We start from the raw sequence: 14044 nt of genomic DNA, 5'->3' as shown, positions 1-14044 counted from the left end.
AATTTCATGGGATTTTGTGAATATGTTGCTAATATAGCATGCTATCATATAATACCAGGTGTTTTGCCTAAATTTGTGAAATACTACCTAGTGACATCATAAATTCAAGATGGCTGCCCCATGGACATTTATTTACATCCCAGGCTATAACACCTTTCAGAGTTAAATATTAAAAAAGAAACTAAAAGTGAACTTCCACAGCAAGTTGGGGGTATGGATTTGGGTCAAATTTCTTGTTAATCCTGTGACAGAAACATACTTGAAGAAGCCTTAAGCCTCTACACTTTTGTAAGCTTTGTGAGAAAAAAAAAAGTTTTCAAAGTTTCAGTGTCATAGAAAGGAAATAAAATTAAGTTGGTGTTTCCTTCAACATGCTTCTAGTCTCTTTTAATTCTATATTAACAAACAATTACATATATTGAAGAAAAAATTGATATCCATGGCAGGATATTATATACACAATCAACTTGTCATGTGGAAGCAGCCTCAGAAGAAATTTAGACCAGTCCTAATGAACCTAGCCCTGAGGTAACAACGATGGCTTCACTGTACTTGCGGAACTGTCAGCTAACAGAAATCTTCTATGCCTCTCTCAATTCACTTTTTTAATAAAAACATTTTAGCGTGTATGGGAGAATATCAAGTTTCAAGGGGCACATAACTATTAAAAATGCTTATGAGTTTTCTTGCAATGTCACAGCAGCTGTTAAATTTACAAGAGAATGATAAAGGAATTCTTAAATGCATTCATTCCATTTTCAGTAAGTTATAGAAATAGTTAAACTTAAATTTGCAATAGCTGTTTCTCATTAGATATTATCTCCTCCTGCAACACAATGCTCAAAGTGCAAAATGCTGGCAAAGAAAATGCCAGCAGCTAGGTGTCGTTCTAATACAAATATTAAAAAGTACAATATAAATGTCATTTTTAATCATTCTTGAAATAACATTTTCTACTTACCCACGAGGCTAAAGTTTATCCCTGCATGAACCATGCTCTTTACATGAACAGTAAACTGTCACAAAGGGGCAATTAAATGATAAAAACCATGGGGAATTGTTCCTCACATTGAAAAAAGAAATATATACAACCTACATTAATATATAGAAAAGTGCAAGTTACAAGCCAAACACTTAGAGTGCAAAATTCTGAAAAATAAACTGTGCAAGTTCTCCAATTTGCAGGAGAATAAATCCATCTGGTCATTTTTACATTTATTTGCTTTCCCGACATATAGCTCTCAAAGTATCTGCATATAGGGTAGATAGACCAAAAAAGAACATCCACTTTCTTCCATTAGTATTACAAATCTTTTTTTAAAATTTTTTTTCCATGATTCTACCCAAATCCAGAAAGCACAAAGATCACCAGAACACCTTCACAGCTTTCGTGGGCATTCAAACTCATATTCTTTAAAGTAGAATCAAAGTATTTTTATTTGAAAAAAAGTGAAGGCTTGTAGCAGTTCTTGATATTCACTATTTAGTAAATTTTATCTAGGCAATGTAATACAAATGTACAAGTATGTAACACAAGTCATAACTTACTGCACACTGCTCTAGTTGTTTTTCAAGTGCTTCGGAATCACCAAGGGCAGGCAACTCTTCTTTTAGAAAAACATCCACTTCAGCCATCCATTTCTTCAGGGTTTTAGAGTCATTCTGGTTTTGGAAAACAAAATCCACAAAAAGTACACATTTACTAATAAGAAGCATTTACTAAGTAAACTAACTCAGCATGACACTATGGCTAAATGATGAAGAATGATTTTAAGATTAGAGCTATATCTGAAAAAGCTGTAAACAACACAAATATATTTGGCATTGTTTTGTACCATCAGATTTCTATTAGGCAAGTCACCCAAATCTGAGAATACTTATATCTGGTGATTGGAGCCAAGGCAAATGGCAATTATCTCACCTGGATGAGCCCCATGCAAGGCAAAGTATGGCAGATGGTGATGCCTATTGGAGTCCTGCATGAGGCAAGACAGATGACTGTGCCCAGCCTCACTGATCCCTGTGCTTGGCAAGATAGAGGACAATGTCCAGTTGAGCCCTGCTTGAGGCAATAAAGAAAGTGGTACCCAGCTTTCTGTGACATAGTGTGGAATATTTTTTTCCACCTCACAAGAGCGTGAGGCACATTTGCATGTGTTTGAGTAGAGTGCATATGCTGTTGCATTTGCAATCACATTCACAAATGTATTTGCATTCTCGTTTGCAATCGCATTTGCGTTCACACTTGCCACTGCACTAACAATTGCATTTGCAACTGCATTAGCTTGTGTCTGGGTAGAGTTCATTTGCAGTTCCCTTTGAATGTCTCTGGTTTTTGGTTTTAGTGTTTTTGAAAATATTGATAGACAGGTTTTGTTGATTTTCAGACTCTCTTCCTGTTTGTTGAAACTATTCTGTTGTTTGTGGATTTTAATGTGTGGTTTGACATAGTAGCTATATACATTATCAAGCATTTCTATGTCTTCAAATATATTCAGCTTGGTTTAAAGCATATTCAGCTACTGTTGATTTTTCTGGTTGGATTAGTCAGCAGTGCCTTTCACATTCTTTAATTCTTATCAGAATGCTGCATTTTGTTGTTCTTATATATACTTGTCCACAGTTGCATGGTGTGAAATAGACACCTGCAGAGGTAAGGGGATCTGTTCTGTCCTTCGTTGATGGTAGCATTTGCTGAATTTTTCTGATGGTTCTGAAGACTTTTTGAAGGTTATAGTTTTCCATTTGATCGGTGATCCCCTTGATGTACGGTAGGAATACCTTCCCTGTGGGGGGCTGTTTTTTCTGAGTCTTGTGTTTTTCTCTTGGTTTTATAGCACTTCTGATTTTTGTTGTTTGTGTAGCCATTTGCTTGCAGATCCCAGTCTAGATATTTCAGTTCATCAGTAAGATGGTGAGGTTGCAGATCCATTTTTCATTGTCTACCGAAGTTTAGATTATGCCCCTTTTTGTCATAAATCCTTCCAGGTTCCAACTTGCATATTCTAGTAACCAAATATGAAGATAACTAAATCTGAAAACTAACATCCGTGGTATTGTGTTGAGAGTAACTAGAAACAGAGGCTCATTCCGCACATGCAGAATAATGCACTTTCAAACTGCTTTCAGTGCTCTTTGAAGCTGTGCGGAATAGCAAAATCCACTTGCAAACAGTTGTGAAAGTGGTTCAAAAACACATTATTTTATGTGTGCGGAAGGGGCCCTTTGAGAGGAACTACTTTCAGCCTTCACCTAGGAAAATGGATGTTGAGCCTTTCAGCTCAAAAATGCCACAGCCAACCATTAATTGTGACCTTTTTTTCCTGCCATTAAGTACCCAACTAACTGCCTAGAAGAGAAGGGTTTATTTTATATCAAGAATCATGTTTGCAATAGTTGATAAATAGTATACAGCACAAGTGAAAACTACCTTGTTTTTCAAGTCTTTAGTGATAGTTATTTTCCTTTCTTTTGCCTCACTCTGATGAGTGTCAGTGCTTCTGCTGCCTTTATTATTACTACTCTCAGTATTACTGCTTTTTTTGATTGCAATGATTTTGTTGATTACATTATTTGCGACTGTCATTTACATGTATTGTAAGCTACCACAAGAACTTCATGTTGGGAAGGAACGTAGAATATTTTAAATAAATTAATAACCAAATGAAAGCTGTGAGTAGAAGAGTCAACCAACATCCCTTTAAAATGGGCAAAACACCCATGCCTATTGTATGTTTATCCCCTTTCAGAAGATGCATTCATTTTATGTATCTTATTATACCAGGTATACATAGCTATATGGTATAGCCCCGTCTTGTCAGATCTTGGAAGCTAAGCAGGGTTGGTGCTTGTATGGGAAATCACCAAGAAAGATGCTGTAGAGGAAGGATATGACAAATTACCTCTGTTTCTCACTTGCCTTGAAAGCCCCCCATTGGAGTCTTTTAAGTTGGCTGCAGCTTGATGGCACTTTGCACATACATACATGGCCTCATTGACTTCAGTGGACCATGCTGAACCAGTAAGGAACACACAGACTCAATGACTTAACTGAAATGAATCAAACCTCTTGTGTCTTGGTGTACTCACTGGATAAGAATGGCCCCCTGCAACAAACAGGACCGCAATTTATGAGTATGATATTAAGAACTAACAAGGGGGTGGGAAGAAACCATGACTAACCTGAAACTGTTGTAATTTAGTCATTTGCTCCTCAAGTTTTTGGCAGTTCTCCACCAGCTGAGCAGATAAGTTCTTCCAACGTCCAACGATTCCTTCCATTTCTGATCTATATTTTTGACTGACTTCTAAAGGAGCTTTCCTATACATCTCTTCCATAGTTGTGCTTAAATAGTTGAGTCCATCTTGTTGCTCTTGTAAAGAACTTTGTAAAGCCTAGAACATTAAAGATTAATATAACATTTAATATCACTGGATTCAAACTGAGATCTGTCATGCCTAACATCCAGAAATCTGTCAGTCCATCTTAATTAGCATTTATATACTACATCTATAATTGATCAAAGTCTTGCTATATTCTCTGTACTTGCCTTTAATTCCCTGAGCCTTTGCACCATGATTTCATATTCTGTGACAGTAACCTGAGGTATGGAGAGTTTGGCTTCTGACTGCTGTATCCACAAGAGGATGGTGTTCATAGTTTCCTTATACTGTACAGGTGGTAAACTATCAAAAGCTGCATGAGAAGAGAGGGAAGCAAATACATTTAAAATTGTTATGATGTATTAATTTATGTAGAACAACAAATATGAATCAATATATTTGTCCTATCTGTTTTACCATGATAAAAGCTGACAGGATACTTCCTGCTATACATTTACTATAGGCACAGGAACCACTTCAAATTTGGACCTAGAAAACCTCTAATTCCTTGATTCTTTGACTCACAGTATTGAACACTGTGTCATATGTAGGCTTGCTACTTTACTTGGATCAACTCACTTCTGGAGCTCTCTGAAAGCATGCTTTGGTGATTATTATTTGGCAGGCCCGTTCCAGAAGACGGTGCTGGAGGAATACTGCTTGGTTCTGTGGTTTTTATGTTGTTGGGTGTTGAGAATTTCTAGTCCAAGGGATTCACTAAGTCCATACCTGAAGAGAGGACCATGGGGGAGTCTGGGGTAGGGGTGCTATTCCTCTGCCGGGGGTATGTGAATCCTCACTTTGAGCCACCTCCTCTGGTGCTAGCCAGCTGGTTGTTGGCAAGTCTTACCAGGATTCAAATGCCTAGGTCTTGATATCTCCAGTATGATGGTATCACTTCTGGAAGTGACATCATCACAAAAGTGATGATAGGAAACACACTCTGGTATTTAGGCAGAATCTTACAGTAAAAAATAGCTTCTGCGGTAGAATTGTTGCCCTAATACCAGAGAATCTGCCTCACTGTAATTGATGTGATGTGACATCACATCATCATGCAGAAAACATGGTGGCCTAGACCTCATTTGAAGCCTGGTAAAATCCCCCCCAATCCCTCCTTCCCCCATCCAATGGCCAGGGGGAATTTGTCAACCCTAGTTCAGCATCTGTCCAGATAATCCTTTATTAGCCAGCCAATGCAGAACAAAGAGGAAAAGCCACGACAAACCTTTGCATCCAAAGGGCTGTCACATGGCTGGAGAGAGAGGGCTAAGGCTGCAGCTGAACCTGCATTCCCTTCCTAAACTGAGGTACAGTCCTTGGGCTTGCTGATGAAAGGATGCTGAAGGAGGTGCCAAACCCTATAAGAAAGAGGACTTGGAAATGTTAGTGTGGAAAATGGAAGGTTGAGGGGAACACATCTGTTCTGTTTAAGTATTTGAAAGGCTGTCACTTAGAAGAGGGCAAGGAACTGTTCCTGTTGACAGCAAAGGATAGGCCTGGCAATAATGTCCAAGATGGACATTAGGAATTTTTTTAGAGTAAGAGTAGATCAGCAGTAAAATCAGCTTCCTAGGGAGGTGAGTTCCTCCTCTCTTTTTTGGCCCCTTCCTACTCTATGATTTTGTGATTCTAAACCACTCAAAAGTGGAAGGCATCAGTATGACTAGCATTTATAATGAATTATGATGCCAAAATTGTTGGATTAATATGAACTGGCCAAAGAAGACTATTTCATGTTCTCATATTTCCTGTTATTTAGAACTTTTATCTATTTTTAAAACTCTTACTAGAAGTGCCAATAACCTTTTTATGGTTCCTGTTATTGTACGGAGCATGTCTGTAAAAAGAAAATGTTCTTTTTAGGACATCTGTTAAATGCTTAGATTAAAACATTAGCATGGCAAAAAATACAAGTTACATTTTATTGAACTGCCCCCATTAGAATGGCATTACAGATGCCTCTAAATAGATTAACATCTGTGGAAGTTTGAGTAACTCACTAGGGAATAAAATAAAGTTCCATTCAAATTAACTGGAATTTTGTCATTCACTTCAGTACTATGTGGCTTGCATATAACTGAAGTTATCTTTTGTCTTCAACAATATTTAGAATGCAGAAACTGATACCACTTGTTATCAATAACATACTTTCTGACATTTACAGTACAATATTAATTATAAAGCTTGGGCGGATTCCACATGGGCCAAAAACAGCGGTGTGAAAACAGTGTAAAATGGTTTAAAATGGTGTAAAAGGGTTTACACCATTTTCACACTGCTGTTTTTGGCCCATGTGGAGTCCACCACAATGTCATCTCTTTTTCAGTGTACCCATGGAAGGCAGATTCATAGTTATTTTACTGTGTCACAAAATCAGTTAAGTAAAGTAGACTTTTCACAGAATGTTATTAAGGACCAGCTAGTTTATTTGTTGTAGGAATAGTAACGGATGTAATGAACATATATTTCATGTTGAAAAAGGTCAGATAATCAGTGAGTGAGGTGTCAAAACTGCCTAGTCTTGGACCCACCAACATGGATTTATACCAAAAGTCTTTCTTCTACTGAGACTTGCAGAGGTATATCTGCAACCTAGTTCAGTCTCTGAAAGGGGTGTCTAAAACACACAGTTATCAGATGTTACCGATCTCAGATGCTCTTAAATGAGTCCTTTAAAGTTTCTTCAACCTTTATTGTAGCCCAGTCATTGTTATTCCTATAATTGCCTTTGCCCCTTATTGTCTAACAAGTCACACAAACTACAGTCACATGCAATGTAAAGCTATGGTTTGTCATACTGATAATAATCCTTGGAAATAACCTACCCCCTATGTTGTTGGGCAGAGGTCCCTCCCCTTTCTGTTAGCTACCAATCCCCTGCATAACTTCTTTGTGTGTGCATGCAGAGGAGCTAACAACCAATCGGGTACCATCGATGGCTGAAGGAACAAGGTGAGAGTAGAAAAGGTAGAAGAAGGGGAGTAGAGATTTGCATTCAGATATATACATCTGAAAAATACTTCATCAGTATTTTTGGCATGCATTTGCCTCTCCAGGTAGTAACCAGGATTTTCCAAGATGCAGGAAAATGGATCCCCAGAATCCCAGAAATATTCAGGATTAGTACAAAATAGAAATATTCAGGATTAGCCAGCTTTCTAAAGCTCTCAGGATGGATTTTTTTCCTAGTCTGTCTTTTCCCAGGGCTTGGTATCAAAGCTAGTTTTGCTTTCATTCTGTTTTTGCTTTCTGTTTTTGCTTTCATTCTGTTTTTTTAATTAGTTTTGTTGATCTTGCTACATTGTATTCTTTGCATGTGTGGCTTCATGTCAGGTTTACTTTTCATGGTAGATTCTGAGGTTTGACCTTGCCTTCAGTTCTCAGATTGTATATTGGCTCAAAGTCTATGATTTTATATTTGTTGTTCTGCATTTCTTTTTCAGTTTGTTGGTTCTGTCTACTTAAGAGAAGGCTTTTGGCCAGTGGTTAACTTTGCTTACTGCTGTGTCTTCAACTATTCTTTGCTCGGGAGAGAACATAGAATCCTTCCCCTCCCATAGCAACCAATGGAGGAGAGAGAAAAGGCTTTTACACTATTAGCTCAATTCATACATGGGTCATTTCCCCACTTACCTCGACCACCCTTTGCTGCGCGCTACTCTCAGTGTGCGTCATTTCTGGCATGCTCCCGGGCTTCCCCACAACCCCACGCTCTGCGCGGGGTCATCAAAAGGCGCCGTTTTGAGGAGCACCAGGAATGACGCGGCGCCGAGGGGGGGCGCGCTCAAACTGCAGCATCGGGGCGTTGATAGTTGTCAGCCGCCCCTGTAGTGAAAGGGAGTGCTCTGCGAGGACCCCACACTACTTGGGAGGAAATGGCGATTGCAGCAGAGGATGGTAAGTGGGGAAACGACCATGGTCTGAACCTTCAGAAAGAGAGCTACTGGAGGGATCTTGTCTTAGAATCTGCATTGTGTGAGAACAGGCTAAACCGGTGAATATAAAGAGTGTGGGCATGCACCTTCAGATTGTATCAGGAGACTATACAAATTTTACAAAATTTTGAAGGAAAGCAGTCTAGCACAATGTATATTTTGGGAAGAGACTGAGTTTGAAGGAAGGCCGATATTCAGATCAAAAATACAAGCTTAGCTATTAATTTTTTGTGCATCCATGACTTAAGATATGAAATGTTATAATATGCCCAGCAAGAGCTGTGTAAATAGTTCTGAAACTCCTATATATGACTGTGAATTAAAGTTATTCTTTTTAAATTATTTCTCCCTGATGTCTTATGTGTAAGAACTACTTTTAGAAGTCCATAGGTTCAAGCTATCAGCAGAAGGTTGAGTTAGAAACCATTCCAGTTAAATGACACAGCATACTACCTCTTTCTAAATGGCATTTAAAACTCAAACTTCACACTCTCACAATATTCTAAAATCTTTCCTCCACCCTTTTTCTTGCTTATTTCTATTGCATTTTCTCTTTTGGATAGTAAGTTGCTTTGGGACTCAGCTGGTGAGAAAGCAGGATACAAACTATTAAACACATTTTCATTTTCTCCATACCTGAAACTTTACATTGTGGTAGTATATTTAATTACAGAGAAGAAATGACCGGCAACCAACCCTATTTTTTCAAGTCAAAATGAGTTTAATGAAGACTCAACAAACATCACAAAATAATCACAAATTCATAATTCTGTCATCAGTAGCATAATGATAGGCCAAACATATTTGGCAAGCTGTCTTCAGACACCTTTAGTTATTCTATTTATTCATTAGATGTTTCAGTAAGGATGCTAGCAAAATTCTTACAGGGCACCAAAGTAATAAAACATTCTTGCAAAACTTCTTTGCCATTACTATTAAATAATTTATTAATTTGGTCAGTGGTAAGGAATATCCTCTAGATTGCTAAAAACTCCTGAGAAACAAATTCAAACGGTTCAAAAATCCAGAAAAATACCCATATGGTACTAAAAAATTTTTTGTGTGTGCATGTGTGTGCAACATATAAGAACAATAGAGGAACCTGGATTTGACCAATGGACTATTTAGTCTGACATCCTAACAGGCAGCCCCATCCATTGTGCTGAGCACCCGGCCATGGCACCACAGCCACAGTGGCCGACTGCTCTCATAGAGGCTTTCTGGTAGCATGGGAAGGCTTGAAACAAAAAAGTGTCCCCACTGCCAGGAAGGTCTCATTAGGCTTAATGGCCATGCCATCTTTTAAATTATATAAATCCTGCACCCAGGTCCCTGGTGTTACAGGGGCAATGGCCAGGAGGGGGTAGACTAGCATCAACTTCTCCCCTGGTCATGCTCTGCTACACTGGCAGCAGACACAGGAATGCAGGGATGCTGGTGCTGCCCCACTGGGTGGGGCATGGCAGCCACAAGCCAGATAAAATGCCCTGGGGAGGGCAAATCTGCCTGAGTGGCCATGTGCCACTCTCACTGGTGAATTTGCACCCCCCCCCCCATGGGGCTGTAACCCAGAAACTAGTCAGTCTTAGGAGAGGCACTGTGCCACATGTGTACCTGGCATAATACTAGGGACACTCTTGGCAGAAATAAATGAGGTGCAGTGCTGATAGCAGTAGAATTAATCTCTCTCTGTTTATTTTATATAATTCAGAAAAGTAGTTTTCCTGTCCCCTACCAGCAACATAAAACCTCTAAAATGCTATTTAACATAGAAGGAAATATAATCTATGCTCAATCCCGATTTAACAAATTTATCTGATTTAGCAGTGTACTTGGGTGCAGTTGCATGAAGACAGCTGCAGGATTTATTTTTCTTCCTAAATTATTAACATGAAAACAAAAATTGTTGTAGTATATTGTACAGGAAGGTTGCAGTTTGCTTTTCATGGATGGTTGTTTGCATATGCTAGGTGATAAAATATAGCGTAAGCATAGAGAAGAAGAAATTATCTAATAAATTTAACAATTGACGTCTCCTTTTAAAAGAGAAAATAATTAACCAAGAAAAATGAGATGGTATTGTTTGCATAATGTAAACCATTTTAATCTGTACATCCAGCTTATGAATAAGTGAAAAAACCCACACCCTGCAAATGATAAATTCAGCAAAACATCCCTTTGTAACAGAATAATTCAAAAGAGCATTCTATACTTGGTAAAGAAAACTTTGTTGAACATATAAAGTTTAGAAGTGCCTGAGCCTAAGATATAAATTGTATTGCTTGCAGTAGAGTGACACATTAAAAATTGTATAGATAGTTTGATTTGGATAAAATATCCTTACCTTAGCATTTCAAGTGTCACATTGTTACATGTACTGCTTAAGAGATGCAAGCATTATTTGTACAGTATGCTCACAATTGGTTTTTGTTTCCTGACTTTTGAAAATCTTAAACACAGTCTATCCATCTCCACTTCTCCAAGCTAAACAGTCCCAAGTCCCTCAGCCTTTCCTCGTAGAACTTAGGTTCCTGATCATCCTTGTCATTCTACTCTGCGCCTGTTCCATTCTGTCCACCTCATTTTTGAAGAGAGGCCTCTTGAACTACACATTACCTCCAGAAGGGGTTTTGGAATGCATGGGGAGCAGAAAACATCTCAAAAAATCTCCATCCACTGGAAAGATCCACAGGGCTTAAAGGTTTTTGCCAGCCTGTGGGTGGAGCAAACCCAAGGTCCAGAGCACCACACACCAGAGCACCAAAAACCTGAGAGGGAGCCAACTAATGCTTGCTCTGCCCCTGCCCACCCCTCCCATGGTGGTATCTGTTTGGAATGCCAGCACAGCCCTGCTGCAACCTGATCTTCCTGGTTTTGCCATGGCTGGCCTGAGGCGTGGGCAACCACTGGCATGTCAGCCTCATCCACTGAGGCAAGTATCCCGGGGTGAGCATATGCACTGCCGCAGGCCACATCACTTCCTCAATTTTTTTCAACCCATCCCCCTGTTGGATTTTACAGTCTTGCTTGCATGCAGCAGCAGGGAATTCGGGGAAATCTCTACAAACATTCTATAGATGACAGTTGGAAACAGTTGCTCCCTGACTATTGCTGAAGAAAGATGTGTCCTGTTTAACCAAAAAGGCTCTTACTGAAATGTTTAATACGGTAGACTATGCTTGAAATTGTAACCAAACGGTGAACAGTGAATGTATCTGATACTTTTTAGTTTATGTATATAGTCTATTTCTCTCTCCAAGTAAAGCTCTTTTATATTTAATGATTTTTGAGGTTAAAAGGCCGGTTTTAACTAGATAACTGTTCCTATCATAAAGTGGCACACAAAGCTACATTCTGCTCATTACTCTGCTAACAGGATCATATAGAAATATACCTATTTCCTTTCAGGTTATAGGTCTCGCCAGCCCAGCCAGGCCCCCAGCACAACCCACTTGTGCCAGATGTGGCAGTGCACCAGATGTGAAAGTGGTGTGCAGTGTAGCCCAATGTAGCCCAGTCTGACCAGACTATCACAAACCAGCCAGTGCAGTTCAAATGCTGAATAATCAGAAATGATTAGAAACTAATCTTAACTGATGGAAATAAAGCTGAAATAAGACTGAATTTTAAAAGGCTATCATAATGTTCCTTGCAGAGAAAAGCAAAGGAAAATATACAACAAATTCCCAAACTAATGACAAATAACTATCAACAACTGAGAAAAAGAGTATGAGCAGCTGCCTCACCCAACGCCCTGGGCTCGGAATGTGGTCGCAAGGTGGCTTATGGCCTGAAAGCACTGGAGCTGCAGGACGGACTGGCAGACTGTCCCTGCCTCCTAGAACCTCCCTGCCCCCTTTTTCGGCAGTGCTCCTCCACCTGACCTGGCCCTAAGGTTGGCTCCAGCCTCTGGCAATGTCCAACTCTTCTCCTTCTCTCTGCTGTTACTGATGTTGCTCTCCTCCTCCTTCCCAATGTCTGATCTTCAACTTTCTCCAATCTCCCACCTCTCTCTCTAGCACTCCTCTGCTCCTCTCATCCAGCACCCCCTCTGTCACCCCTTACCTTCTATTTAACTCTCCTGCCCCAACTATGTCCCACCTCTTCCCCCCACTGCCCAAGTCACACGTGGCTTGCAGGGTTGTGGCCGGGCCTGTCTTCCCTTTTAGGAGTTTGGGTAAGGAGTTTGTAAGCCACTTTGAGTCTCCTGTAGGAGAGAAAAGGGGATATAAATCCAACTCTTATTCCTCTTTTAAGGCAGGGGTGGGGCTGCCAGGCACCCTCATTTGGCATCCTGGCTGCTGGGCAGCTCAAAGGGCCTTGCTCAAGACGAGCCAGCCTGGGGGAGCTGCATCTCAACCTGTGGGGCCATCTTGGTGGCTGGTGGGGTAAGTACAGTGGCAGGGCCTTTGTTGGGCACCCCTCCATCCCCCTGAGTCTCGGGGCAGAGCTAATCAGTCAGCAAGAGGCCATGGTCGGCTCTGGTGGACAGCATCCAGCCTCTCCACAATGGTGGGGTACCCTGGGATGGGTCTGAGTGGGGGCTGCATCCCCTGCCCTTGAACAAAAAGTTATTGTTTCTATAAAAGCAGAACAGAATTACAACTATATTGAGTGTCCCAATATAATTTATGCATGTTTAGATGATATTCAGCTAATTTATGTAAATGAATATGAAACTGCAAAACAAATGTTACAGAAACTAGAAAATACATTTTCTCAGAGTAGCTACAAAACACAGAATAGATCGATTATGCAACTAGTGAAAATAAGATTAGAAAATAGAGAAAATAGTGAAAAATATATCAATAATCTTTTGACAGTATTTGATAAACTAAAGTTAACAGGACTAGAGTTTAATGAACAACATAAAATTGGCTTTCTAATGGGAACTCTTGATGAAAGATTTAAAGGTACTAGAGAAATTAAATTGAAAGTCAAGGAATTCTACACATAAGGTATGTTGCTCACACACCAGAACAGAATGGGATAGCAGAAAGCTAAAATATCTACTAAAGATGACCAAATGTATGCTAGCAAAATTACCAAATAGATTGTGGGCAAAAGTCATTCTAACAGCAACCTATATTCAGAATCAATTACCAACAAAAGGCAGCATCAATATCAGCTATGGCATGGGAGAGTCCCAGATATGAATATTCATCAGAGTATTCAGCAGCAGAGCATACTCTCATATACCAAAAGAAAGAAGACAAAAATTAGATCCCAGAACAGAAGCATCCAACTTTGTTGAATATGCACCAGGATGCAAAGGATACAGAGTGCTGAACACCAGAACACAGCAAGTCACAGTTAGACATGTGATTGATTTTGATGAAAGAAAGCAATCTGATCAACCACAAGAACTAATAACAGAACCAGAGAGAAGACTGATAATACCAAGTATAATGAACAGTGATCCTGATCCAAAGGAAGTAGATACCACAGAATGTGGAAGAAGTATAGTAAAAGAAGGAAACATAGATGAGGATATCGTAGATGATGAAGCAAATAAGGTACAGAGAACAAACAAAATTCCTGGCCAACCCAGACGCTCATCACAGATTAATAAAAGAATGCCAGCACCAAGATTATCCTACATAGCAAAACTACCGCCAACAAGAAAGCAATTGGATATAAAAGAGTGTTCAAAGCAAAACAAGATGCAGAAGGAAATGTTGAAAGATAGAAAGCAAGATAAGTAGAAAAGTCAGTGCACCAAC

At 39.6% G+C, this 14044-nt stretch overlaps 1 protein-coding gene across 2 annotated transcripts in view; it reads right to left on the bottom strand.

Moving 5' to 3' along the window:
• DMD (dystrophin) overlaps nucleotides 1-14044 on the bottom strand; it is a 1175169-nt gene that overhangs the window by 713546 nt on the left and 447579 nt on the right. For both annotated transcript variants that reach the window (XM_048495459.1, XM_048495460.1), the window contains 3 exons: nucleotides 4551-4696; nucleotides 4183-4395; nucleotides 1549-1662 (listed from right to left, as the gene is read on the bottom strand). In XM_048495459.1, the coding sequence (XP_048351416.1) occupies nucleotides 1549-1662; nucleotides 4183-4395; nucleotides 4551-4696 (473 nt within the window). The remainder of the gene's footprint in view (nucleotides 1-1548; nucleotides 1663-4182; nucleotides 4396-4550; nucleotides 4697-14044) is intronic.

This window comes from Sphaerodactylus townsendi, linkage group LG04, assembly GCF_021028975.2.
Source record: "Sphaerodactylus townsendi isolate TG3544 linkage group LG04, MPM_Stown_v2.3, whole genome shotgun sequence".
Lineage (NCBI taxonomy): Eukaryota > Metazoa > Chordata > Lepidosauria > Squamata > Sphaerodactylidae > Sphaerodactylus > Sphaerodactylus townsendi.
Note: the sequence above shows the minus strand (reverse complement) of the source record. Positions and strands in the feature narration are given on the sequence as shown.